Here is a 22,309-nt window from a genome sequence, read left to right as displayed (position 1 = left end):
ATTCCTGACCCCAACCTCTATCCTGTCAGTTTACTTACCATGTTTATATTTTATCTATATAATTATAAACAGTTGCAGAACAGTTCACACATTTATATCGTTTGGGCCATATGTTCCTGTGGTTTGCATACCACGGAGTGAAGAAAGCATCCGAATTTATACAAATCCTGCCTGTACAAGCCAAAACTTTCTACTTGGAATGCTGCCATACCAAATCAGAGCACTAAAATGGTTTCCCACAGAGAATATGAAAGAGATCCACAAACTCCAAAAATGGGGTTGTGGTCTGAGTAAATGTGGGAGGAATCAGGCAAAAGCCAATGTACTACATGCTATCCTGGAAAAAAAACAACAATATAAATTACTACAGAAAATAGATAGCAAGTTCCTGTGGCTCAGAGCAGAAATTGGCATCTCAGTGTGGCATATATAATCTTCTAAGTAGATTTCTATTCATAGAGGGACATTAAGAAATTATGGGGATTGAGGGCTCAATATTCACTTCACATTTATAAATGCCCTTCCCATCTACTCTAGATGCTCCTCATGCACCTGAGTAAGCGGGCAGATGTTCCTGTTTGCCAGTGCAGGTAGCAAGGAGCTAAAGCTAGCAGCATTGGGAAGGCAGCATGGAACCAAGAGATGCAGTGTCTCTACTCATGCTCTCCCCTCCTTGCAAAATCATGGCAGCCCCTTTGCAGGCATACTTTGTGGTTGACCTCTGTGGGTTGGCAAGGCAGGTAATGAGAGAAAAAGGATGGTCTGGGGAGGAGCCAACTGTCCACACTAGATACTTGGGGTCAGCGTTTGCAGCCTGATTTCTGGTCTCTCTGCAACAGACTGAGGTTGGAAACCTAACCCCCTTCAGGGCAGATTGGGAAGGAACAAAACTATGCCAGGCAAACATGGAGCTTCTTGCAATCTTTATCCCATCCTGTGGGTTTCCCATGGGAGCAGTGATTGAGCTCAGGGAATCTGAAGTTTGGGGCTCTTTTAATGTTTGTTTTAAGCCATAGACACTGCCTATTACTGCAGTTTTTTACTCCTGACGGGATGGTATGCCATGTATAATTAATGATTTATATAGTGCCTTAAATATAACTTGTGCATCCAATTTTTGTAGTAGATTTCTTCAGATTGTGGCCCTTACTCACATTTTGACTATAAAGGGAAGCATGGCCCTAATTTTATTTATAATGTCACACAGGTCTAAAGACAGAACGTGCCTTATCACAGAAGGAAAGAAGTTACAAAGAAATGCCTTTCGCCTAGCATTGCATTCCTTGTGAATGGTCCACCACACCCTCCAAAGCACAGAGACTGCTTCTCCTAGTACCACTGTGGGCAGGACATAACAGGAAAGAGCCAGGAGCATGCCCCTGCATTAGGGTTGCCAACTTTCTAATTGCACAAAACAGAACACCCTTACCCCACCCCCTACCCTGCCCCTTGTCTGTGACCATGCCCCTGCTCACTCCATCCCCCTCCCTCTCTAGCTCACTCTCCCCTACTCTTACTCACTTTCACCGGTCTGGGGCAGGGAATTGGGGTGCGGGAGGGGGTAAGGGTTCTGGTTAGGGATGTGGGCTCTGGGGTGGGACTGGGAATGAGGGGTTTGGGGTGCAGGAGTGGGCTCTGGGCTGGGGCAGGGGGTTGAGGTGTGAGAGGGGGTGTGGGGTGCGGGCTCCAGGAGTGTGTTTGGGTGCAGGAGGGGGTTCCAGCCTGGGGCAGGGGGTTAGGGTGCAGGAGGGGTTCGAAGTGTGGGCTCCTTGTCGGCTGTGCAACAGGGCTAAGGCAGGCTCCCTGCCTGCCCTGGCTCTGCATGGCTCCCGGACATGGCTGGCATGTCCAACTCCTAGGCGCATGGGTCAGGGGACTATATGCGCTGCCTGCGCTCACAGGCTCCACCCACACAGCTCCCACTGGCTGTGGTTTCCAGCCAATGGGAGCTGGGGAGCTGGTACTCGGGATGGGGCCAGCGCACCTAGGAGTTGGAAATGCCAGCCACTTCCGGGAGCTGCGCAGAGCAAGAGCAGGCAGGGAGCCTGCCTCAGCCCCATTGCACCGCTGACCAGACTTTTAACGGAGTCGCCAGGGTCCCTTTTCAACCAGGCGTTCCGGTCGAAAACCAGACGCCTGGCAAACCTACCCTGCATCCCTCTGCACCAGCACAAGCCCTGCAGAGCTCCAGGAAGGATTGTGTCTCCTGAGATACAATCATTCCCAGAACTCCCTCAAAGGTGATATGGTTCTATAGTCATAACTAGGACAATCTGGTATGGTCTGGCATATAAAAGCTTAAAGTATTGTCCTATACCAATTCAAAATGAGATGCTATCTTTTCTAACCTTAGGTAATAAGGAAATTCCTTTCACTATCGTTTCATATTATCACCAACATATCACAGCAGTGAATCCATTTTTCATTTTAATACCTGCAAAAAAGATGAGGGTAGAGAAATAGAATCAAACAATTCTCCCTCCCAAACACCTCCTAAATGAAAATGCACCACAACTACAAACGGGGGAAAGTTGTCCTCTGAGTGTAATATCAAATGTGCACTCCATTAATAAATACTTTAGATAGCACTTTTCGAGTGTACATTATCCACTGATTTTCATAAATGCAAAAATGTAAATAAACATGTCCAAGTTTAAGAATTATTTCTATAACATCACAATCAAGCAGAACTATTGGCTTAACTGAGATACCATAAAAAAGACATGATTTCAAAAGTGCCTTTATAATTCCTACTCTCTGGAAAAGACGACAAAGTGCTTCAGCGCATATCTCCATTTTTAGGGCCAATGGATAGCTAGTGCTTCCCTGAGAAAAAGCCCTACTGGTGATAGAAGAGTGAACAACATTTTCAACTTTGGCTGCCTAATTAGGCATGAAAACCCATGCTTAGGTACCCAAATTAGCAGCCTGATTTTCTGTTGTGCTCAGTACCTCTGAATATGAAGCAACTTATTTAGGTCCTACATTTTTATATAGGTCCCTAATTTAGACATCAGAGTTTGCAAATTTTGGCCAGAGTGTTTTAGAGAATGAGCAGGGGTACCCATGAGATTAAATATGAAGAAAATGTGCTCACTCATGATTCTGAGGAACAGAAGTACTTCTTTACCTATAAACCATATCACCAGTGTCTCTTTTACCCAAACAAGGCACCATAATTGTCCTAAGAGTTAAAATTTTAATGCATTTGCCAATAGAAATGTCATACCATAATAAATATTCTATAGAATTTAAGATTGCCAATCTGTAGTATGATGCTGTCAGAAGGCATCCTAAAGGTTACTAAGGTTATGGTTGCTCCATTTTGTGTTTTGATCACAGTTTACAAATAGGCCATATAATAGTTACTTACTCTCAGAGTAATGGTAGCAGCATTCTACTTTCGTCAAAGGATTTCAGCTAATAGTCCTCAGATATAAGTTTTGAGAGTCTTTCCAGAAACAAGTTTGCATCACCAAACTTTATTTGTTTTAAAGTTTATTTAATTAAATTTTAGAAGTGAAAATTAGACCAGTAAAATAAGGCTGGTTCTCCAGAAAAGAGTGTGGTGAGTAGACCTATTTTAAAATTAGCATTTAAATTCAAAACAAGAAGTTATACAAGAAAACACAAGAGTCATTGTTTTTGAAGGACTTCATAATTCTAAACATCTGATAATGAACTCTGCATCACCGTACACATATGCAGGACTAAATTCTACTCTGACCAGCATTACTGGTTTGTGTTATTTATAGCACATTTGTGTAGCTAACACTTCCCAGAACATACTCTGCAACAGCAATTCTACCAGCCAGTACAGTATTCCTCAAAATGGGTTCAGGGATATCGCTATAGAGTGCCTTTTGCTGCTCCTCTAAGCAAATGTAGCATGTTCCCCAGCTAGTACTTGCTGCTAACACCAGCACACAATGTCTACTTCAATGTCTTCAGCAAGGCTACTCATTTATTTAAAAAGAAAAGGAGTACTTGTGGCACCTTAGAGACTAACCAATTTATTTGAGCGTAATGCATGCGATGAAGTGAGCTGTAGCTCATGAAAGCTTATGCTCAAATAAATTGGTTAGTCTCTAAAGTGCCACAAGTACTCCTTTTCTTTTTGCGAATACAGACTAACACGGCTGCTACTCTGAAACCTGTCATTTATTTAAAGTTAAGCATGTGCTTCCGTGCTTTGCTGGGTTAGGGCCAGAGTGTTGAGCACCTTGTAGGATCAAGCCTGTATTCATTTAAAAAATCAGAATTTGGTATAAAAACAATCATTTATACAAATCATAATATTTGTATCCTAGACCTGCATTTCTTATTCTATACAGACTGTGAAGTGTGGAGAGGTTAAATACAATTATTTCATCACATACTGTTGTGAATGACGTTTAAATGGTATCTTATTTTTCACGAGCAGTTTGTATAACTTTGTTAATTTTTATAGTCTATTTTCCAAAAGTACCTCTACCAAGGAGAAAGGCATAAAGAAAAGAGTATTTCATCTAGATGATTCACTATTTCCATTACAATCACAGGACATCTAATTATGTACTCCATAAATCTTCATATTTGTTATGAAGCTCAAAACAACAAAAGTCTGATTTATAGTTTCTCTCCCTGGCTACTACCAATTGAGTGGAAAAATACGTATTTATGAAGCTTTATTAATAAATTGTGAATATTTCAAACAATTTCTGCAGTGGAGAAACAGCAGTAGAATATAGTCTTATTTGCATATAAATGAAATGATGCTTTAGTGTCAGAGTGGAGAGTTAAATAATATGAATTTTTACAGTGCAATCTTGACAGTATCATAAATGTTAAGGTAATAAGTTGCAGTTTCCTAAAATCTCATTTTAGCTTTTATTACAAAAGTACGACTGAGGAGCCAAATCCTGCTCCCTGCACATGTGCGAGTATTCCCATTGACAATGAAATTACTCAAGTGAATAAGGTTACCAGATTCAGCCCTATGTCAGATATTGAAGCAAGAGCTAGGTGCTATCCACAAATCTACTAGGGGAACAAAAACAGAAAGTTTGGCAATGAGAAACGTGATAGACGTGTTGGGAAAATCTGTAAAACAAATAACAAAGGAAATTGCAATTCTGTGGTTCAAACAGATGTCTCGAGAAGAGATAAAATACAGTTAGGGAAAAACGGAGAAACACTTAGAGAATGTGCACAAGTGGCCAATTTTTGCCTTTAATTACATGAATATAACCCTATTTGGCTCAAGCACAGTACACTCAGTAAACTTTCTAAGAGCGCTGGAAAATGTTGCAGCAATATTTAAAAGAAGTGTTCAAATTACTGAAGATAGCTTGGTGCCTGCTGGGAAAGCTTTAATTGTGCCTCCTCCAGAGTCTCTCAACAGTTTCCTCCCTCCCCCACACCAGCTGTGTGACTTCACATCAAGTCTTGTCACAGCTTTAGTCTCGTAGCATTGACATCCATAATCATATCACAAAAGATTGCAAGAGTGGAGTCAGAAATAAACCCTGGTTGGTTTTAGCTGGGGGGAGGGGAGAGTTCTGGTCAGTGGCAGCTGACAAGGGGAATGGTTGATACTGGGTGGGGCATGCTGGCTATAGCCTGGGTGATGGCTGGGAAGGTTGTTGCAGTACTGTCTAGGGATGGTGAGGTGGTGGCAGACGCTAGTTCCGTTACATCTCTCCCCTCACCATTTTGCAATAGTCTCTCTTCCAGGGAAGCTCTATGAGGTGTTGAGCAGTTGGCTGAGCAATGTGAACAGTTCAGCTATGGAGTCAGGACAGCTGATTTCTCACCAAGTGGCACTTCCCTGTAACAGAGTGCAGTGCAAGTGAAGTGGAGAGGTGTGAAATGGAAAGTACAGGCAAGGCATGAGAAACTGAACCTGGGTCAGCTGCAGGAGAATTAATAGAATTTAAGGCTGGAATGGGCCATCTGATCACCTAGTCTGTCCTCCTGTATATCACAAGCCATTAAATTTCAACCAGTTACCCCTGCATTAAGCCCAATAACTTGTGTGGGACTAAAGTTTTACTTATGCCTGGTTAAAGTATATCTTCCAGAAAGGCATTCACTCTTGATTTGAAGACATCAAGAAAGGGAAACTCCACCAGTTCCTTTGGTACCTTTGTCCAATGATTAATTGCTCTCACGTTTAAAAATTTGTAACTAATTTATCATTTGAATTTGTCTTGTTTCAGCTTTCAGCCATTGTTATGCCTTTCTTTCCTAGATTAAAGAGCTCTTTAGTACCCAGTATCTTCTTCTCATGAAGGTACTTACACACTATAACCCAGTTATCTCTCAATCTTCTTTTTTGATAAACTGAACAGATTGAGTGCTAAAAGTCTCTCACTGTAGGGCATTTTCTCCAGTCCTTTAACCATTTGCCGCTCCCTCTCCAATTTTTCAACATCTTTTTTTAAAATGTGGACACCCGAACTGTACACAGCATTCCAATATTGACCTGACCATTGCTGTATACAGAGGCAAAATCGGTTACTCTGCTGTTTATACATGCAAGGATTGCATTAGCCCTTTTTGCCACAGCATTGCACTGGGCGCTCATTATGCATTATGACCCATAAATCTTTTTTCGAGTCACTGCTGTCCAGCATACGGTCCCCCATTCTATAGGTACAGCATGCATCCTTGTTCCCAGCTGTATAACTTTGCATTTGGCTATATTAAAACACATTTTATTTGAATGGGCCCAGCGTACCAAGTGATCCAAACTATTCCACATGACTGCCTTACAGCTTCTCCTTGTCTACCTTCAACTCACTCTGCCTGGGTCCTAGTTACTGCTAGGTTTTGGAAATTTTGCTGAGCTAGGATGACTAACCTTCACCATCCACCTGGGGATAGCAACCCCTAGACCGGAAAATGCTGGCCTGCATAGTCATCACCACATCTGGCTATGTGTTATACGAGGGCTGATATAGTATTGCCAGATTTGGTGATTTTATCATGAGTCTTGTGACATTTGGTGTTTTTCTTAAAGATCCCACTCTTACATCTAAGTGATTACTTAAAATCTCAGTTTTCATTTAAATAAAAAAGTAATTTTCTAGCCTTCATGGTTACAGGGAAAAGCATGAAAATGTAATCTAAGTGTAACTTAACGGTGCAAAATCTGAATGCAAATAAAAAGCTCAAAACTTTAATTATTTTGTAAAAGTCTCATGCTTTTTAAGGAAATCTCATGATTTTGGGGGTGGGTCTGACTCATGAGTTTTGAATGCTTTGGGTTGACAATACTGTTGATGAGTGAGGAAACTTGAAGAGATCTCAACATAATCTTAAAGAGGGGCAACACTTACCACAGAACAATATTTCAAAACCAAAAAGGGGAATTAAGACCAAGTGGTATCTTACTTGTTACATTTGAGTTTCAGGCTGATAAAGACTGAACAATGTTTCTTACTGGACTGGAAGTGCTGTGCATTTTCATAGACATGAAACTTTAATTTTGCACAGACTGCCAGGGCAAGGACAACCTACACAAGAACAATTTTAACTTATGGGCAGGAGTTCTTGGCAATACAGAGGGATGACAGACTCTTGTACCTGTAAGTGTCAGATAAATGTGTCAATTATCTTTCAAGGAAAATCTATTCAGAAGATTTTAGGTTTGAGTAGAGTAAGGAGGCTTCACCAGTTAAACTAGCAGATTATTAGTCCCCAGGCATGGTCCATTGTCAGTGCTGATTCTTTTAGACCTGTCAGCAGCCACAAGACATTGTTAACCCACCTGCAGACTCTGCAGTGGTGTGGAAATGGCCCAACCTGATGATCACTTTAGATAAGCTATTACCAGCAGGACAGTGGGGTGGGAGGAGGTATTGTTTCATATTCTCTGTGTGTATATAAAGTCTGCTGCAGTTTCCACGGTATGCATCCGATGAAGTGAGCTGTAGCTCACGAAAGCTCATGCTCAAATAAATTGGTTAGTCTCTAAGGTGCCACAAGTACTCCTTTTCTTTTTGCGAATACAGACTAACACGGCTGTTACTCTGAAACCAATCACTTTTCAGTAGCTTCATTCTTTCCTCTTGGAGAGATCCCAGAGGTTGTTTTCAGGAATTGCTCACCTGCCTCAAGGGTTCTTTTAAGCAAGGTTCCATATGGTTCCGGCTTGTCACCTTTCATGTTCATCATGTACATGAAGCCACCCTGAATGGTTGCAATTTATTTTTTTCCTAGTCCCCAGCTAAGATAGACAGATAGAATTGAGGGAGCTGGCTGAAGCTCAGTGGTTAAAGTGGATTGAAACAGAAGATGGAGCTCTTACTGTACCAGATAAAGAGAAGGGGAGCTCTGGGGGCCTGTTAGGATATTTCTACACAGCAACTAGACACCCGGGGCTGGCCCATGCCAGCTGACTTGGACTCACGGGGCTTGGGCTAGCAGGGCTGTTTCATTGCTGTGTGTAGCTGTCTGGGCTCGGGCTGGAGCCCAGGATCTGTGACCATGCGAGATGTGACGGTCCCAGAGCTCAGGCTGCAGCCTGAGCCCAGAAGTCTACACAGCAATTAAATAGCCCTGCAGTCTGAGCCCCGTGAGCCTGAGACAGCTGGCACAGGCCAGCCATGAGTTTTTCTTTGCTGTGTGGACATACCCTTTCCTATCCCACCCTGCACGGGGACGGAGCTTCCCTCTAGTTTTAGCATAGGAGAGAGAGCTGCGCTTCTCTCTGCTTCCCCTCTCTAACTCCTGGGTTCCATCCAGATAAGTCAGAGGTAAAGCTGGAGTTTGGGCAGGCATTGAGAAGATGGGGTGCGAGTGGTCTAGAGTATCTATATCTATCTAACTATATGGAAGATAAAGAAATAAATGAATACAACTGAGTCACTTATTATAAGTATTGCAAAAGAGGTGAGTTTTCAGGAAGTATTCAAAATGACTAGAGGTGCTGGTTAAGTAGAGGGAGTTCCACACATAGGAGACAGCAAGCAAAAAGGTACCAAAATATTTGCTAGAGAAAGAGATGAAGGGGACATCAAGTCTCACAGTGTTGGCAGAGCAAAAGAAGTTGGTGGTAACACCATAAGAGACAATGTCAGATACATAGAGAGATGGGTCTTGGAGGTGGGTACAAGAAGTTTATATTTGATGTAATGGAGAGATTTTAAGAGGGAGAGTGACAAGGGTGAGATCAGTGAGCAAGGGAGATAGTTTCAGCAGCTGAATTCAGGAGGCACCCAGAGGAGATGATGTGAGTGTCAGGGATGATAGAGTGGAATGTGTTAGAGTAATCAAAATGGAAGATGATCAGTGCATGAAGTAGAGTTTTAGGTGTTTGGACAGAGTGGAATGGTAAGATCTTTAAGATAGGGTGGAAAAAGAAACAGTAACATGTGGATGCAGCCTTAGAGGGGAAGGTAGAGTGAGGGAGGAATTCAAGATGACTCTCAGGTTATGAGACTGAGTGGCAAGGAAAAAGATAACCTTAATGTCAATGACAGAAAAAAATGGAGAGTAGAGAGGATTTATGAGAGAAAATAAGGATCTTAATTTTGGCCATGGTAATTTAAATTGTTGGCAAGCCATCCAGGAAGGGATATCAGAGATAAAGGCTGAGAGTCTGGATTGGACAGAAGGAGACAGGTCTGGAGTAGAGTGGTAGATTTGCAAATTATCAGATAGTGACAATAAGGAAGTATTTTTTGACAAATATTACTTTTAAAAAATAAACTATTGTGTGACACTAGACCCCTCAGAAACAAATGTAGGTGGATTCTTTTAATAAGCAACATGATCCTAAATTAAAGCACATAAACATTGGGACAAAACCTAGTTTCACTCACACCTGTTCAACACCACTAACTTCTATGGGTTACATGGGTTAACAAGAACAGAATCTGGCCTGTGAATTTTCCTCATGTCATTCCTCATTTTATTAATTTGTCCTATAATCTGCTCTTGAATACTTTCATCCTTAGTTCAGACTGCGATTTAATGCTTCTTACTCTACTTTTTACATTGATCTCTGGCTGCTGTAATGGCCCTTTGGGGCTGCTGGCAGCTTGTGCAGGTTAAAGCAGCGGGTCCAAAACTAGGGAGTTCAAAAGTGGTTTAAAGCCACCTTTACATCCTCTCACCCCTCAACCTGCATAGGGACTATCTATGGAGAAAAATACTATTCAACCATAATAAAGATGGTAAAATTTGGCCCTGAGTTAGCATCTTCCTTCTTAATTTCAGTGTAAACTTAATATAATAGCCATGCTACAGGGTTCCCTTCAGAACGCTGAAAGCTTTAATCTTTGCATAAATTTAACAATGGATAAAGTTAACATTCTCAATATGGAATGTTTAATAAACAGAATCTTATATTTCACTTTTGGGGAATAGGAGATTTAGGTACACAACTTCTGGAGAGCTAGTTCTCAGCAAGACCAATGTTTTTGATTCCAAGTATGGGGGAAAAAAGACTATGGTGGAAACATGTATGAATAAAAAACATCTAAGGGACATGTTCTTCTCATTTAAGGCTTGTCTACATGGGGAATTCACAGGGAAGTTAGTTTGAAATAGCTAGGATGTGAATTTAAAGCACAATAGCTATGCCCCATGTGGACACTCTTATTCTGTACAGAGAGGTAGCTGTGTTAGTCTGTATCCAGAAAAACAATGAGGTGTCTGGTGGCACCTTAAAGACTAACAGATTTATTTGGGCATAAGCTTTCATGGGTAAAAAAACCACTTCTTCGATGCATGGAGTGAAAATTACAGATACAGGCATAAATATATATTGGCACATGAAGAGAAGGGAGTTACCTTAAAAATGGAGAACCAATGTCGAAGGTCATTTCAGTCAGGGTGGATGTGGTCCACTCCCAATAATTGATGAGGAAGTGTCAATACCAAGAGAGGAAAAATTGCTTTTGTAGTGAACCAGCCACTCCCAGTCCCTATTCAAGCCCAAACTGATGGTGTTAAGTTTGCAAATGAATTATAGTTCTGCAGTTTCTCTTTGAAGTCTGTTTTTGAAGTTTTTTTTGTTGAAGAATGGCTACTTTAAAATCTGTTATTGAATGTCCAGGGAGATTGAAGTGTTCTCCTACTGGCTTTTGTATGTTACCATTCCTGATGTCTGATTTGTGTTCATTTATCCTTTTACGCAGAGACTGTCCGGTTTGGCCAATGGACATGGCAGAGGGGCATTGCTGGCACATGATGGCATATATCACATTAGTAGATGTGCAGGTGAATGAGCCTGTGTGGTGTGCCTGTTGTGGCTGGTTCCTATGATGGTGTTGCTAGAGTAGATATGGTGACAGAAAAGGCAACAGGATTTGTTACAGGGATTGGTTCCTGGGTTAGTGTTTCTGTGGTGTGGTGTGTAGTTGCTCATGAGTATTTGCTTCAGGTTGGGGGTCTGCCTATAAGCAAGGATTGGCCTGTGAGAATGGGGGGATCATTTTTCAGAATAGGTTGTAGATCTTATTCTGCACCAAGAGCCCTTTTATGGTTTAAATTAATCCACTTCCAAAGGGTGCGGAATAAAAGTATCCACACAGGGAGTTAGTGCGGAATAGCTATTCAGTAACACTAATCAGCTATTCCACACTGAGCTTCTTCCTTGAGCCCTTACAAGAATGCAATCAGTTGACTTCAGGGGATTACAGAAAGTGTAAATGAATGCAGAAGTTGACCCAAAGAGAACAGTTAAAAAAGTTGAGGAACATTTTCACTTCAGCATGTAGTATTTAGGTAATCAATAATGTCCAGTTTATTTAGTAACCCAATCAGTGCAGAAACAGTTTAACACCATATCGTACGTTGTAACTCCACAATAAAAACTGTGCTCAGTATTATTGTATCATGCGCTGCTGATAGTAGTTTCTACCAAGAAAGCTGAGGGTACCTCATCTCCTTTCTAAGGTACAACAGCATTCCTATAGGGGCTCTGCTTCTGAAATGATAACCTAAGCCAGGACATACAGTCCCAAGCGAGTCGAGTCACACACAAGCTGTGGTTTCCAGAGCCACTCACAACACCTCCCTCCCCGGCACAACGTGGGACGCATCTGCCACCCGGTTAATAGCTAGAAGAGAACTCCCCGTCCCCAAAGGTCTCGAGCTCAGAGCTGGCCACACCCCTCCTCCCCTCACCCTGCTCGTTGGCCAATAGAAGCACTGTTTTCTTGGAAGGGTTGCTATTGGTGAATTCTCCTACCGCTTCTAACAAACGCTAGGATTGGCCGCCGTGGGGGTTGTCCGCAAAAGGCGGCATCAGGCAAAAACCCCACTCTTGGCGCCCTGGGACCCGCTGCCGCCGCTGCTCTGCCTGTGAGTGGAAGAGATTCCACCCCCCCCCCGACACACATCCACTCCGGGGCGGCCCCCACGTACCCCGGCCGGCTTCCCGCGACGGGCTGTCGCTGAATGGCCTGCCCCATCGCCGGGGCTGAGCGCGGTTTGGGGCCGGGGGACGCCTCCTCCCTCAGGGCAGCTTTCCCGCCCAGCGCCCGGCGCGGCCTGCCCCGACTGGCCCGGGCTGGCTCGCCGGCCCGTGGCGGGAGGGGAAGCGTCTGTTCGGGGCTGCCCGTGCGTTTCTAGCCCCTGTCGGCCGGTGTCGGGAGGCGGGCCGGCCTGCTGTGTGGCTCCTGGGCTTTGGCCCTAAGGGGCCCACCCAGGCGCTGGAGACGGGCGCTCTCAGTCCGTTCTTGGCCCGTGGGGCTGGCCCTGAGCTCGGTTTTAAAGTACTGACCTGCTTGGCTCCCGCCTCCCCGTGCCAAGGGCCCGGCCCTGCTCGTTGAGGAGCTGGAGCTCCGACCTTTGGGCAGTTCCCGTGCCCACCTCTGCACGGGAGTTTGGGGGGGACCGCCGGAAGGAGAGAGGGCAGCGTGCGGACTGTCACCTGCTTTGCGCAGGGTGTCGGGGATGGAGGCTGAATTTCGGGGGAGCCATCGCTGCTGTAATTTGCAATCCGCGCCTCCTGCATACACACAGCACAGACTCTCTGCCCTGCCTTGTTCTCTCAAGAGTCTCTTCGCTCTTTCTTGGGCCCAAACTCACTAATTTCAGAGTGGTGGTAGCTGTGTTAGTCTGTATCAGCAAACAGAGCTAGGAGTACGTGTGGCACCTTAGAGACTAACAGATTTATTTGGGCATAAATAAATTTGTTAGTCTCTAAGGTGCCACAAAAACTCACAAATGTGTAACTTGTACCCTTCTTCCACATAACCATGAACTTGGGTTCTCCTCTGCTTTGGCCCCATGACCTACAGAAAGAAGCATTTTGATGGTCATTTTCTTTGGGCAATATCTGTTTAGTAGCAGAAGCCTTTTGAATACCAGTTTTGGCAAACTAACCTTACTTGATTATGTTTAGAACAACAAAGAAATATTAAGAAATGTCAGTCTAAACAGCCTCTTCCCCTTTTATTAATATATTCAACAAATCTTAGAAAACATGACTATGTTTTATTTCTTCAGAAAAAAGTAGAATACTAAATTATCTGTATATCCGTTGGACAGCATTTCTGCTCACTCGTCTGAGAAATAGTTTGCACATCATGTACAAACTAAATGACAAAGTTTAAAGTAGCTTATGCTCAGTTTTTAATATTTATGCATTCAGGCTGCAGTTTAAATGCAGTGGAAAGCATGTATTTGACCAGGAGTCTTGCTACAAGAGAGCTATCTTGTAACGTTAACCTTCTTTGACAACTCTCAGATGTTTTTCTTCTGTCTAGAAGTACAGACACACTGTTCCTCAAATGCTGAGTATGAAGATATGATTTCTATGCTTTGAACTGTAAGAGAAGGCTTATTTGCTTAGCAGTAGAAAATGTGGAATTATATCAACTTAAAGCATTAGCAGAATTGTGCAAAAACTCCCAGAATTGTACCTGCAGATCTTGTTTGTGATATGCCAAGCACTAAAAAGATGATATCCTATTTATTGTAGTTTGGTGTAGGGCAAAGCAGTATCAAGGGAATTTTGTGACATGTCAGTGCTGGTGTTTGCAGTGATTATTCCTCAGTTCTGTGTCAGAGATGAGTTGACCCTTCCAAAGTGGTTACTGATTCTCTAAGGATTCTCTCTGTTCCCACATATTTTCTTAGAATGTGATCATGTAATTAAAGAACTATATCATAATACATATGCACAACAGCACCCAATCAAGGTAGCACCCACGATCTTAATTTAGGTATTTCCTAACTTTTGAGTGCTTGATTTTGCAATCTCTGTAATGTTATTTAAATGTAAATATGTGTAATTTCCTAGGGTGTTAAATAAGGAAATTACCTCTTGAGCTAATGGAGTAACTGATAGGCGTGGTAGTAGGTTGTCCTCTATATGGAGCAGTGCTAGACGAGGATGGAAAAAACTTTGCCATTTCATTTCACAGATATTTGTTGACGGCAAAGGAATGATGGCACTCAGGAATCCTGCATTCCATTCCAGGCTCTGGAGGGCAGTGTACTCTAGTGAGCACTGGGCCCAGACTCTTCTGCACATTTCCTCCAAACATGATCCCTTCTGCCCCATCTCCTTCAGCCTCTGCCTGTCCCAGACTTGTCTGTGCCCCATCCATAACTCCTCATATCAGTCCCATTCTCCTTACTTAGTCATAGTCTCCAATCCTCAGACTTCTCATTCCAGTCTCCTTACCCAAAAAAGTTGCAGTCTCATCCCCCACCCCACCAACTCTTTCTCCTTGTGTGTCTCTTTCCAGTCCCATCCCCCCCAACAGCTCCTTGTCCCCAGTTTTCTTGCCCCACCAGTTTCAGTTCCTCCTACTCCTGACACCTCATCTGATCTGCCCCCTCCCCTCTAATGTTCCCTATCCCTACTGGCTCTCAGTCCCAAGACTCATCTAATCTCAGCTTCTCCCCCGACTTTGTTGCATCCCCCCACACCTTGTCCCAGTTCTTCTGTCTCCTCATCATATCTGTCACCCCTCCTCCTGTCCTACATGTTCCCAGTCCCCTTAAACCTGCCCCAACTTCCCCTCCTCCCCTGCTTTGTCCCAATCTACTCCCCACACCCCGGTCTAGCTGTTATTTCATTTGCATTCAAATCATGTATCTTCCTCATCCAGTGGGGAGGGATGTCATCCAGAGCTGAGGGTGGGGATCCTCTTCCTTCTCTCAGTTCAAGTGCTCCAAGGCATGGCCTGCAGCAGCCAAGAGCTGCAATTGCAGAGAAAGTCATGCTCAGCACTGGGCTGGAACTTGTCTGGTGTAGATGAATGCTTCAGGGAAGTTAGGTGCTAAAATCTAAGATGTCTTTACTGACCATGTGCAACTGTAATTTTTTAAAAATGCTTATACCATGGCCAAATTTGGGCAGACTTTCACTGAGACCGCAAAAGGCACATCCCTGATACAAAGGCCACTCCCTGCCAGATTTCAAGTCCTGCTCTAAAGCATGGGGACACTAGAAATTTTTAAAGAAAAAAAAATCACCAAAAATTTTTAACATTGAGAAAATAATGTATTTTTTCCCCTAGCGTTGCTCTTAGAGATGGCTGAACTGCATTGGCTGGTATTTTCCAGAAAACTTCAGTCTTAGGCAAACGCCTGGCATGGAAAATTTCAGCCTAAACAGCTAAAATTTGGCAAAGATATAAACAACTGAAAACAGGGTCTTGTAACAGGAAGCATCTGACAACTTTAATAATAAGTGGGTCTGGTAGCACTGTTTGGAATATTAGTAACAATGTTTGTTTTCCTGTATCCAAGAGTCTGTGTTCGTCTTGTTTTGCTTCAGCAAGTAGGCCTACCAATTTCTCAGGGTCTGTCTATGATGCCCACAATGCAGCACTGTGATGTGGGCAGTGTAGTCACTCTATCTCCCGGGGAGAGCTCTCCCAACAATAAAAAATAACTACCCCAAATGGGGGGCAACAGCTTTATCGGCTCCCGGCAATAAAGCTCTATACTGGTGCTTTTCAGTGCTAAAACTTTTGTCACTCAAGGGTGTGTTTTTTCCACACCCCTGAACGACTAAAGTTTTAGTGCTGAAAGTGGCAGTGTAGACACCGCCTCAGTTGTGTATCCTAATATGCCACAGAGTTTCACAGTCTCCCCAAAATCTAGAAGGAGCTATATTAAAACAGTTTGTTTCATTTTTGGGGATGGAGAATTTTGATTTTTATATCACTCATTTTCTTTTGTATTTTTGCTGTTACATTCTGTAACAGGATTTTTGTTGATGAACGTGTTACTTGCTCCCCCTCTGTTTGCCAGAAGCTGGGAACGAGCAACAGGGAATGGATAACTTGTTGATTACCTGTTCTGTTCATTCCCTCTGGGGCACCTGACATTGGTCACTGTCAGAAGATAGGATACTGGGCTAGATGGACCTTTGGTCTGACCCATTATGGCTGTTCTTACTGTAGATCCTGGAGTACATATGGATTATGGTGTGTTAGTGTTTTTCTTCCCTCTAAGGAAGGATTTGGGAGAAGGGTAATGGTATCTGTTAGTGAAGAAACAGTCTGGGGATGGAAGGGAATGATTTGCGTATTAATGTTCAGCTTCCCCTGTGGCTACTGATGAGGATTTGATTTGTTAGTCTCCCGCTCTGAGGATGTGCAAGGGATTTCACTATCAGTGGGTTGTAAGGGACTTCCTAAACTTAATGTCCTCTCCCTAAATCTTGTTAGGTGGGGAGGGAGAATGGGAGCAAGCAGGCCTAAGGCATTCTCTCTGATCATATTAGTAATTGTCCTCATAGACCTTGTATTTTACTTTGATAGTTTTGTGATGGAAGCATCCTTGAACACTTATCAAGATGAACAACCTCCTCTGCAGGCTGAAAATTTCTATAGGAAACATGAAAAGAACAGCAAGTTGTCAGGTATGTATTTTAGGCTGTTGATTGAAATTTTTTTGCTGCCATGTTTCTCTTCCCCTTCACTTTAGAGACTACTACTGTATATATGTATTGTTGGATAAGATCCTGTTACACAAAGAATACATGTAACAAGATTCGAGAGGAAAAGCTTTAACAAAAAAGTTCAATGTTCAGGGGCTTTGAATTGACATTTCCAGGCTTGTTTCTGCCCATTATGTAGCTGCAGTATTCCAATAGGATTGGTGAATTGTAAAAGAATAGTACTATGAAATTTATTACTCTTATGATATAATCTAAAATTATGTCCTGAGCTAGCTACTTTACTTGGTGAATATAAAGTATGTCAAGTATCAGACGTGTAGCAGTGTTTGTTTTGTGGATATAGACTGAGTCTGGTGGCATGTTCAGGCATTTATTTGAGCATCCCACAAAAGCTTATGCTCAAATAAATATTTATGAAGACTTCCATATTGATAGCCCTTGAGATCAAAGTAATCTTGCCAAAGACCAGAGCCACAGTGCTACTTCTCTATTGTGCCTCAGGATGGGTCTCAGCGTTGTCCTTCAGAGGTGAGAAAATAGCTTTAACCCTCCAAGTTATTTCCTATAAATTGGCTGCCCACCTCTAATGATGATGACCTCGGGTCACTATTGTCTTGGGCAGGATTTGAACACATGAACTAGAAGTAATAGACATTGTCAATCCCCTGCACAGTCATGTAGTTTGCATCCCTTTGCAATGATGGGGAAGTTCCATCCCACCCCCAGGAGAGGACAGGGGGTGTTTGCACCCATTGGGGCAGCCATAATTTATTGCCAAGGCTCTGCAGGATCCCCAACAGCAGAGACTGTTGAATTAGTGCATTCTCTGAGCATTCTGCCCACATTGCCTCCTTGACTAATGCCACCCACTTTGGGATCTGTGCCATCTAGCTGCAGGTCCTCTGGTGAAGTGAACTGTGTCTGGACAGACTTCTGCCAGTGGAAGCTGGTGCAGACTCTGGATGAAATCAAGCCAGTTGAGTGGATTCTCTGTCTAGCATTTGTTTAGAAGGACATTGGCACCAAATGAAGGGCTGCATTGGGACCATTAGGCGGGTAGCACAAAGTAAACCAAAGCTGGAGACTGCAGTGAGGGTACAGGGCTACTGATTTTAGAGACTTTAAAGATATGTTGTCACCTGAGACAAACTTATTTTATTTAAGGCATGGCCCTCCAGTCTGTGCTGTCTAAGAATGCTTTGACAGAGTTGAGGCTTTTTCTCTAAGCTATGGACTTTTCTGAAGCAATCCTGTGACCAAAGAGGCTTCCTATAAGAAATTACCCCCAATACTTCTTTTAGTAAAGATCTGAAAGATAGAAGATTCTTTACCAGCCCAGCAAGATGCAGGACTCAATTTTTTTTAGACTTTTTTCAGCTGGAGCAAGATGAGCAACCTTGTACTAAAAGCTGTTTTATTTCAATAGAACTTACCCTATCAGTTACAGAGACAACTGAGGGGGCATATGATAGGTCTATAAAATCATGAATGGTGTGGAGGAAGTGAATGAGTGTTATTTAGCCCTTCATATAAACAGAAGAACCAGGTGTTACCCAATGTAATTAATAGGCAGCAGGTTTAAAACAAACTTTAGGAAGTACTTCCTCATACAATGCACAGTCACCTTTGGATCTCGTGGCCAGGGCTGTTGTGAAAGCCAAAGATATAACAGAGTTCAAAGAAGACTTAAGTGCATGGAAGATAGGTTCATCAATGGCTATTAGCTAGAGATGGTCAGGTATGCAACCCTGTGCTCTGGGTTTCTCTAAACCTCCGACTGCCGGAAGCTGGGACTGGATGATGGATCACTCGCTACTTGTCCTGCTGAGTCCATTCCCTCTGAAGCATCTGGCACTAGCCACTGTCGGAAGACAGGCTACTGGGCTAGAAGGACCATTGGTCTGACCCAGGATGGCCATTCATACGTTATGTTTTCAGAAGTCAGAAATATCTGAGTCCTCCTCCTGTGCTCACTTGCGAAGCTCAACCTTATTGTTACTGGCCTTCTGATAAATAAAATCTGTATAGGACCTTCTTCAGAACACAGTAATGTAACTGTCATTGGGTGATGTAAGAATGTTCTTTATGTACTCTGCAGTCTTTACCGTTCTGTCTTGAATGGCATTTATAGGGTCTCATCTCTTATCTTTGGCAGATTAGATACAAAAAAAACCACAATAGTGTTTAAAAACCCTGATTTTTGTATTTAAATACAGGTTTATTTTAAATTAGAGTTGAAATAGACAACCTATGCTAGCCCTTAAGTTGCTTATTTATCAATCATTTAAATTAAGTACAAAAAATATTAAAGCAGTGCATATTTGCTGCCAAGTTTTAAAGAAGGTCAAAGCACTGAACTGCTGGAAGTCACTGGCTAAGCACCTGGAACTAGAGGTTGTGGAAGTGCTAAACCCGCTTTTGACAGCAGTAGCCTCCTCTGCAGGTGCAGAAAGAATATTTTCTTCATTTCAATTTATTCAAATAGTTCAGGTCAATGACTAATTTATTCAATAGTTCCTTTGTTTAATAAAGCAATTAGTTTTAAATGCAAAAACATATGTTGATACTTTGTCTCTAGCACATTTAGTTTTTATAATAACAAAGTGCTGTTCTGTGCATTTAATCAAATTTGACAATTTTCTTTCAAATATGGCATGACACAAATCAAGTAAAATAAAACAAATGCATCACACACTGTTTTCCTATGTAATAACAATTTAAAAATTAAGAATCTGAATAGATGTATGTTAAGCTATATAATTGCTTAAATAAATGTGGTTTAACTTCCTGGTAGCAAAAATGAGCAGCAAAGTTAGGAGATGGGTATGTTTAGTTGCAAATCAACATGTTTTAATAGTTACCAACCAATGAGAATCAACTTTTTTTAGGAAAATAACTGAAAAGTACAAATGCAGAATGATTAAAATAATCATTTTAAATCCAGGTTCTGTGATTGCTGATTAGAATCAGTGATTTAAAGCAAACATCCTTTAAAATGGACAGTATCACATGAAAGTCTCTTCTATATTTCTCATTGTATTCACCTGGGAAACTGTACAAATATGGACATTATTTTGAAGACTGTTCCACTCATATGGTATTGAGAATTGTTCATTTGTCATTGCTGGCCAAAGTGATCTGATTGGCATTTGATATTTTTTCTTAATCCTCCAAACACCATCTTAAACATTTGTTTTGTGTTAAAGTGAGGTGGTGGGGTGAGGTGGGAGGGAAGTATTGAGGTAAATGGTTATAGCTTTTCATCATTTGTAACCAAAAACAGTCATTGGGCAAATGGTGGATTTCCATTTTAACTAAAAGCTAGGAAAGCCCACATACATTGAGAAAACATCCACATGTATTTGCTTTCTATTAAGCATCTGAAAATATTTGTGTGTTGTCAGCACTTTTTAAAATCAAACTTCTAAAGACTTCCCAAGATTAACACAATTAAGCTTTCATTTTGTGAAAATGACAAAAATATGATTTTATTACTGTACAAATAAAGCAAAAAATACTTAGTGAGAAAACAAATGTGTTGTAATTCTTACATTTAATATACTGTATAACCACTTAATAAAAGGTTTTGCTTGTTACTGTCACTTTCCACCACAGGTGCAGATATGTGCTATTAATATTTGAAGCGTTGACTTATGTCGTTGATGTAGCAGAGTGTAAATTTCTGAATTCTTCATTTTGTTAGTCAAAGCAAAAACTTTGACATGAACATTAAGATCTTGCCGGGGGTTATTCCTCATCAGTTCTAAAATAATATACCTAGCTTACAGAGTCCCCAGTTTGCCATGCCTCATAGGATTCAGGAGTGGCCAGGATGCTGAGCTACTTTGCTTAACTCAGCATCTTGTGCTATTAGGTGCTCTCTACTCTGAGTACTCCTGGGGGAATTCTGCACCAAAAAACTTAAAATTCTGTGCACAATATTTTAAAATTCTGCATATTTTATTTGTCAAAAGAGCACAATATAATCACTCTGGTTTCAATTATTTCGATAGTTTATTTAAACTACAATACAATGGATGGAGAATGGGAGTGGAGAGCACTGGAGGAAATCCCTAAAGCCCCATGCCTAATAGTAATGTTGCTAGGTTTGACCCTTTATTTCTAGTTATTAGTCAACAAATACATGCAGCCATATGTTCAGCTACATCATAGGCAACTGAAGAGCAAGCGAGGGCTGGGGAATCAAGTTCACAATTTATATTGACTACTGACCATCTCCAGAAAAGTTAGTAGCAAACAGTTTATGGAGCACACTTGTATAGGAAATTTTTTCAGTCCAAAAATTTAGACCAGTTTTAACCACAAAAGCACCATAAGCATTTATAAGGCCATACTGTCCTTTACACCCCTCTGGCAATGTGAAGGAGCCTTAAAACTTTTACACCTGCCTGAGGAGACAGAGCCTGCCTCATGCCTACCTCCTCAGAAACACCCTGAAACTCTGCCCCTCCACACCAAGTGTGCTGCAATAGTGAGTGAGGGATAGAGGGTGTCTTTTGCTTGCATGACTGCCCAGCTCCCCCCTACTGCTGGTGATTTACGTCTCTGTCGGCTGCTCTGGGCACCTGAGCCAACTTTCCTGTGCTGCCAGGAAGGGGCGCATAACCGCTCTTGCAGCTTCCCTTTGCTTTCCCGTCAGAAGTAATTTTTCTGTGGGGAAGCAAAGAAATCAGTGGTAGACATGAATTCTGTGCATGCGCAGTGACAGAATTTCCCCAGGAGTATACTCTACACTTAGTCACTGAAACACTTCAAAACAAGTATTATAGGGTGAAAATGATAGTCTTTTTCTTCTAAAAAAGATCTGCTGCACTTTTGCCTGCCCAGTACCAACCAATGGCAGTGACTTAAATGTTAGGAGTTCGGGGTTTTTTTTTTAAAGTTTTTTTAAAAAAAAAACTATCATGAATTTTATTTTTGCAGTGTGGATACAAGCTTGGAAAGGCTGGATGGGTAACCACTGTTAATGAGGATATTTTAAAAGAGGGGAAAGACTTGGCAGTGGGAGAAAGATGAGGAAGAATGATGAGGTGAAATACATAGTGTGGGCGCAGTAGCCTTCAGCAGTTTAATATGTATAGTTTTTTGTAATTAACTTTCAACTAAAAATTTTAAAACTCTAATGGGGACTTCTGACATCTGTTTTCAGGTTCTTGAAAGCAGGGAAAGGATTCAAGAGTCACATTTCAGTCTTCTGTTGATGTTGCAGCAGTGAAATTTGTTCACTTGGGCTAATGTGTGGGTTTGGGAATACATATACATACAGAGTACATGCCTATTGTAATCTTTCTGGTATTATGACTTTATAAATTGATTTTCATTGTTCATGATATTTGTTACATCAGTGCTTACTATGCTTCTTTGTATAATATATAATCCTAGTTTAAACGTTTTGCTATTATATGTGTTAATTTGGGAATGATTTTC

General features: G+C 41.9%; 1 protein-coding gene across 4 annotated transcripts in view; it reads left to right on the top strand.

Annotated features, from left to right (window-relative positions):
* CDC7 (cell division cycle 7) overlaps positions 1-22,309 on the top strand; it is a 49,900-nt gene that overhangs the window by 5,653 nt on the left and 21,938 nt on the right. For 2 of the 4 annotated variants that reach the window (XM_075131643.1, XM_048861989.2), the window contains exons 1-2: positions 12,215-12,297; positions 16,722-16,822. In XM_075131643.1, the coding sequence (XP_074987744.1) occupies positions 16,729-16,822 (94 nt within the window). In that variant the 5' untranslated portion in view covers positions 12,215-12,297; positions 16,722-16,728. Of the gene's footprint in view, positions 1-12,214; positions 12,298-13,740; positions 13,769-16,721; positions 16,823-22,309 lie in introns of those variants that run through there. The other 2 variants (XM_075131642.1, XM_075131641.1) reach the window with 2 other exon arrangements.

Source organism: Caretta caretta, chromosome 8 (assembly GCF_965140235.1).
Source record: "Caretta caretta isolate rCarCar2 chromosome 8, rCarCar1.hap1, whole genome shotgun sequence".
In the NCBI taxonomy this organism is placed as follows: Eukaryota; Metazoa; Chordata; order Testudines; family Cheloniidae; genus Caretta; species Caretta caretta.
This window is presented reverse-complemented; position numbering and strand designations above follow the sequence as displayed.